The sequence below is a fragment of the Trematomus bernacchii genome, unplaced genomic scaffold (genome assembly GCF_902827165.1).
Source record: "Trematomus bernacchii unplaced genomic scaffold, fTreBer1.1, whole genome shotgun sequence".
In the NCBI taxonomy this organism is placed as follows: domain Eukaryota; kingdom Metazoa; phylum Chordata; class Actinopteri; order Perciformes; family Nototheniidae; genus Trematomus; species Trematomus bernacchii.
In genome coordinates, this window is record NW_022987819.1 from 71213 (window position 1) to 76212 (window position 5000).

Sequence of the window (5000 nt, forward strand, 5' to 3'; positions counted from 1 at the left end):
TCATGAGGAAATGATTCATGATCAGACAGCTGCTCTTTAACTCGTCACAACTGACTTCTTATTGGTGAATATATTGTAGTCATTAGCAGGACAGATGCTACTATAAGGCTACCTGTTGTAATTCGGATTTCATTCACAAAAATCTCAGTGAAGATCAGAAAGAGTCTGAAAATCGGCTTTAGAAACTAAAGATGAGAACATGACAGTCAGAGGGGACGTTAAAGTGAAACTGTCAACAGGACGTTAGAGCTGTCAGCTGAGATCACAGAAAGAGATCTGAGGCTGAAGGGAAGCCGTTTGTTCCAGAAAACTGATGAAGGACACATTCCTCTTCCTCCTGCATGCCACTGAAGAGGAAATACATAACCAACCATCTCCCAGCCCCCCCCCCCAGCTGTGAACCCCCCCTGTGTTTGCTGTGCAGGTTGTCAGTGAGTTCAGATGTCCAGAGACTCACCGAGGAAGCGGAAGGTCCTGCGCACCAGAGGGTTGAGGTAACAGCAGTCTCCGGTGGCCACCGTCTTCTCTGAGCGGTCGAACTCTTTGGAGGTGTACTGGACCAGGAACAGCACCGTCTCTGTGACCGTGATCTGGAGGAGAGAGAACGCCGTCAGTCACCCTGAATCAGAGCTGGGCTCAGTGGCATCTACACACAGTGGCATCTACACACAGTGGCATCTACACACAGTGGCATCTACACACAGTGGCATCTACACACAGTGGCATCTACACACAGTGGCATCTACACACAGCATCTACACACAGCGTCTACACACAGTGGCATCTACACACAGTGGCATCTACACACAGTGGCATCTACACACAGTGGCATCTACACACAGTGGCATCTACACACAGCATCTACACTCAGTGGCATCTACACACAGCCCCGTCTACACACAGCATCTACACTCAGTGGCATCTACACACAGCATCTACACACAGCATCTACACACAGCCCCGTCTACACACAGCCCCGTCTACACACAGCGTCTACACACAGCCCCGTCTACACACAGCATCTACACTCAGTGGCATCTACACACAGCCCCGTCTACACACAGCGGCATCTACACACAGCGTCTACACACAGATTATTTGGATCTCTAACTCTGGGTCCTGGATCTGTGAGGAAGTCCTGCATGTCGCACTTTCTAAATGTTAAAGAGTATGACCACCAAAACCTACTCAGAACCAAAGAGATCTGCAGACTTAGAGACCCCCCCCGGCCCGGCAGGACGTGTCACCACTCCTCCTCCGACCGAGGACTCCTCTTTAAGTTACTAACCCCTCACCGGGATCCGGTCCGACAACCTCCTGTTTCTACCTGAATTAACACAGAGGCATAATGTCCTGTGTGTGTGTGTGTGTGTGTGTGGTGTGTGTGTGTGTGTGTGTGTGTGCGTGTGTGTGTGCGTGCGTGCGTGCGTGCGTGCGTGTGTGCGTGTGCGTGTGTGTGTGTGGTGCTGGGTACTCAGGCCTGGAGCTGCTACAGTGATTTATTCCGGCCGACAGGTGAGGGGGCAAACCAGGTAAACTGAACCCAACAATCTTTGACTGAACATAACATAGTTCTTCTTTTTGGTGCAAATATCTAATTTAAGTCAATTTCATATCAACAACATGCTTAGATTTAGGAGTATCCTTAAGGACCAGTACTGACCTGGTCTACAGACAGGGGGTCTCCTGCTGGTGTTTATGGAGCAAACTAACTCTGCGGGACATGTGATGCTCTGCACCTTAAAGCTGCAAGACATCGTAACTCTTTCTTGGTCTCACACACTGGCTCTGCTCAAGGAAAGGCAGAGGAGGCTGATCTCCAAAAGCCGGAGCTGTGACAGCCTCAGGGCATTTGTCCCACTTCCTGTTGGCTCTAACTGGAGCTGACAGGGTCACAGTGACAATCCCCCCTCCCCGGTGGCTACAGAAGACACTACAATGATTCACTACTCCATCCCTCTTCCTCTGGTCGACCCTCTTCTTCCTCTGGTCAGACCCTCCATCCCTCTTCCTCTGGTCAGATCCTCCTCTTCCTCTGGTCAGACCCTCCTCTTCCTCTGGTCAGACCCTCCATCCCTCTTCCTCTGGTCAGATCCTCCTCTTCCTCTCCATCAGCAGTTTAATACCGGCTGCAGCCATCAGGATGCTGACAGATGTGTCCAGAAGTGTTCAGATGTGCTCAGATGTGTCCAGAAGTGTTCAGATGTGTTTGTCCAGAAGTGTTCAGATGTGTTCAGATGTGTTCAGAAGTGTGCAGAAGTGTTCAGAAGTGTGCAGAAGTGTTCAGAAGTGTACAGATGTGTTCAGAAGTAGGGATGTCCCGATCCGATCACGTGATCGGGGATCGGAGCCGATCACGTGATTTTCACGTGATCGGGGATCGGGAGAAAAAAATCGGGGATCGGATTTTTTTTTTTTTTTTTTATAAAATATTTGTATACATTTTATTTAATGTTCCAAAACAAAAATGACCATGTTCACGTCTTAAAGTCATCCTGAGGCCTTAGTTTTGGGTTAAAATTACACAACATCATGTATGTGTTGCTTCTTTTGGGCTTGTTTTCATAGACCTGGTTGCTTATTTCTCTCAAATCTGGCAACAGAGTGGGCGCAGTGTCTAATAGTAGCAGTAAGCTAACAAGAGGCTACGTTCAGCTGGTGACTCGGGAGTCGGGACAGAGAAAATGTCAGAAGTTTGGAAGTATTATAAAATTGAAAGCGAAGGCAGTGTAACAGCCAGATGCAATGTTTGCAAGGCGGAGGTTCCGCGTGGTGGAAAGAACAGAGCTACGTTCAACATGACCAATCTAATACAAACACCACCAACAACAACACGACGAGTACACAGCGGCCACTCAGGTAACGGCACTGAAACAACCGACACTTTCAGAGACTTTTAAAAGGAAAGAGAAACTGCCCCAGAACAGTGAAAAGGCCAAAAAAATAACAGCCAAGATAGCTGAATTCATCGCGTTGGATGACCAGCCGTTATCTGTTACCTTTTTTTTTCCTCTTAATGCATTGCATAAAGATCGGATCGGGAAAAATCGGTATCGGCAGATTGTCAAAATCAAATGATCGGAATCGGATCGGGAGCAAAAAAAGGTGATCATCCCTATTCAGAAGTGTTCAGATGTGTTCAGAAGTGTTCAGGTGTGTCCAGAAGTGTTCAGGTGTGTCCAGAAGTGTTCAGAAGTGTTCAGATGTGTTCAGATGTGTTCAGAAGTGTTCAGATGTGTTTGTCCAGAAGTGTTCAGAAGTGTTCAGATGTGTTCAGAAGTGTACAGATGTGTTCAGATGTGTTCAGATGTGTTCAGAAGTGTTCAGATGTGTTTGTCCAGAAGTGTTCAGAAGTGTTCAGAAGTGTTCAGATGTGCTCAGATGTGTCCAGATGTGTTCAGAAGTATTCAGAAGTGTCCAGAAGTGTTCAGAAGTGTTCAGAAGTGTTCAGATGTGTTCAGAAGTGTTCAGATGTGTTTGTCCAGAAGTGTTCAGAAGTGTTCAGAAGGGTTCAGATGTGTTCAGAAGTATTCAGAAGTGTCCAGAAGTGTTCAGAAGTGTTCAGAAGTATTCAGAAGTGTCCAGAAGTGTTCAGAAGTGTTCAGAAGTGTTCAGATGTGTCCAGATGTGTTCAGAAGTGTCCAGAAGTGTACAGAAGTGTTCAGAAGTGTTCAGATGTGTCCAGAAGTGTTCAGATGTGTTCAGATGTGTTTGTCCAGAAGTGTCTAGAAGTGTTCAGAAGTATTCAGATGTGTTCAGATGTGTCCAGAAGTGTTCAGAAGTGTCCAGATGTGTTCAGAAGTGTTCAGATGTGTTTGTTCAGAAGTGTTCAGAAGTGTCCAGAAGTGTTCAGAAGTGTCTAGAAGTGTTCAGAAGTGTCTAGAAGTGTCCAGATGTGTTCAGATGTGCTCAGATGTGTCCAGATGTGTTCAGAAGTATTCAGAAGTGTTCAGAAGTGTTCAGAAGTGTTCAGAAGTGTTCAGATGTGTTCAGAACTATTCAGAAGTGTCCAGAAGTGTTCAGAAGTGTTCAGAAGTATTCAGAAGTGTCCAGAAGTGTTCAGAAGTGTTCAGAAGTGTTCAGATGTGTCCAGATGTGTTCAGGAGTGTCCAGAAGTGTACAGAAGTGTTCAGAAGTGTTCAGATGTGTCCATAAGTGTTCAGATGTGTCCAGAAGTGTTCAGATGTGTCCAGAAGTGTTCAGATGTGTTCAGATGTGTTTGTCCAGAAGTGTCTAGAAGTGTTCAGAAGTGTTCAGATGTGTCCAGAAGTGTCCAGAAGTGTTCAGATGTGTTCAGAAGTATTCAGAAGTGTCCATAAGTGTTCAGAAGTGTTCAGAAGTATTCAGAAGTGTCCAGAAGTGTTCAGAAGTGTTCAGAAGTGTTCAGATGTGTCCAGATGTGTTCAGAAGTGTTCAGAAGTATTCAGAAGTGTCCAGAAGTGTCCAGAAGTGTTCAGAAGTATTCAGAAGTGTCCAGAAGTGTACAGAAGTGTTCAGAAGTGTCCAGATGTGTCCAGAAGTGTTCAGATGTGTTTGTCCAGAAGTGTCTAGAAGTGTTCAGATGTGTTCAGATGTGTTTGTCCAGAAGTGTCTAGAAGTGTCCAGATGTGTTCAGAAGTGTTCAGATGTGTTTGTTCAGAAGTGTTCAGAAGTGTCCAGAAGTGTCCAGATGTGTTCAGATGTGTCCAGAAGTGTGTAGAAGTGTTCAGAAGTGTTCAGATGTGTTTGTTCAGAAGTGTTCAGAAGTGTCTAGAAGTGTTCAGAAGTGTCTAGAAGTGTCCAGATGTGTTCAGATGTGTTCAGATGTGTTTGTCCAGATGTGTCCAGATGTGTTCAGAAGTGTTCAGATGTGTTTGTTCAGAAGTGTTCAGAAGTGTCCAGAAGTGTCCAGATGTGTTCAGATGTGTCCAGAAGTGTCTAGATGTGTTCAGATGTGTTCAGATGTGCTTAGGAGCACATGATGACTCTTGCTGTGAGATTATGATACGATGTTTCATTTA

General features: G+C 45.8%; 1 protein-coding gene across 1 annotated transcript in view; it reads right to left on the reverse strand.

The window, feature by feature from the left end:
* The window catches only part of LOC117498838 (phospholipid phosphatase-related protein type 5-like), a 23361-nt gene that overhangs the window by 16691 nt on the left and 1670 nt on the right, over positions 1 to 5000 (reverse strand). Inside the window, 1 exon segment of the mRNA XM_034150979.1 lies at positions 458 to 590. Coding sequence (XP_034006870.1) covers positions 458 to 590 — 133 coding nt within the window.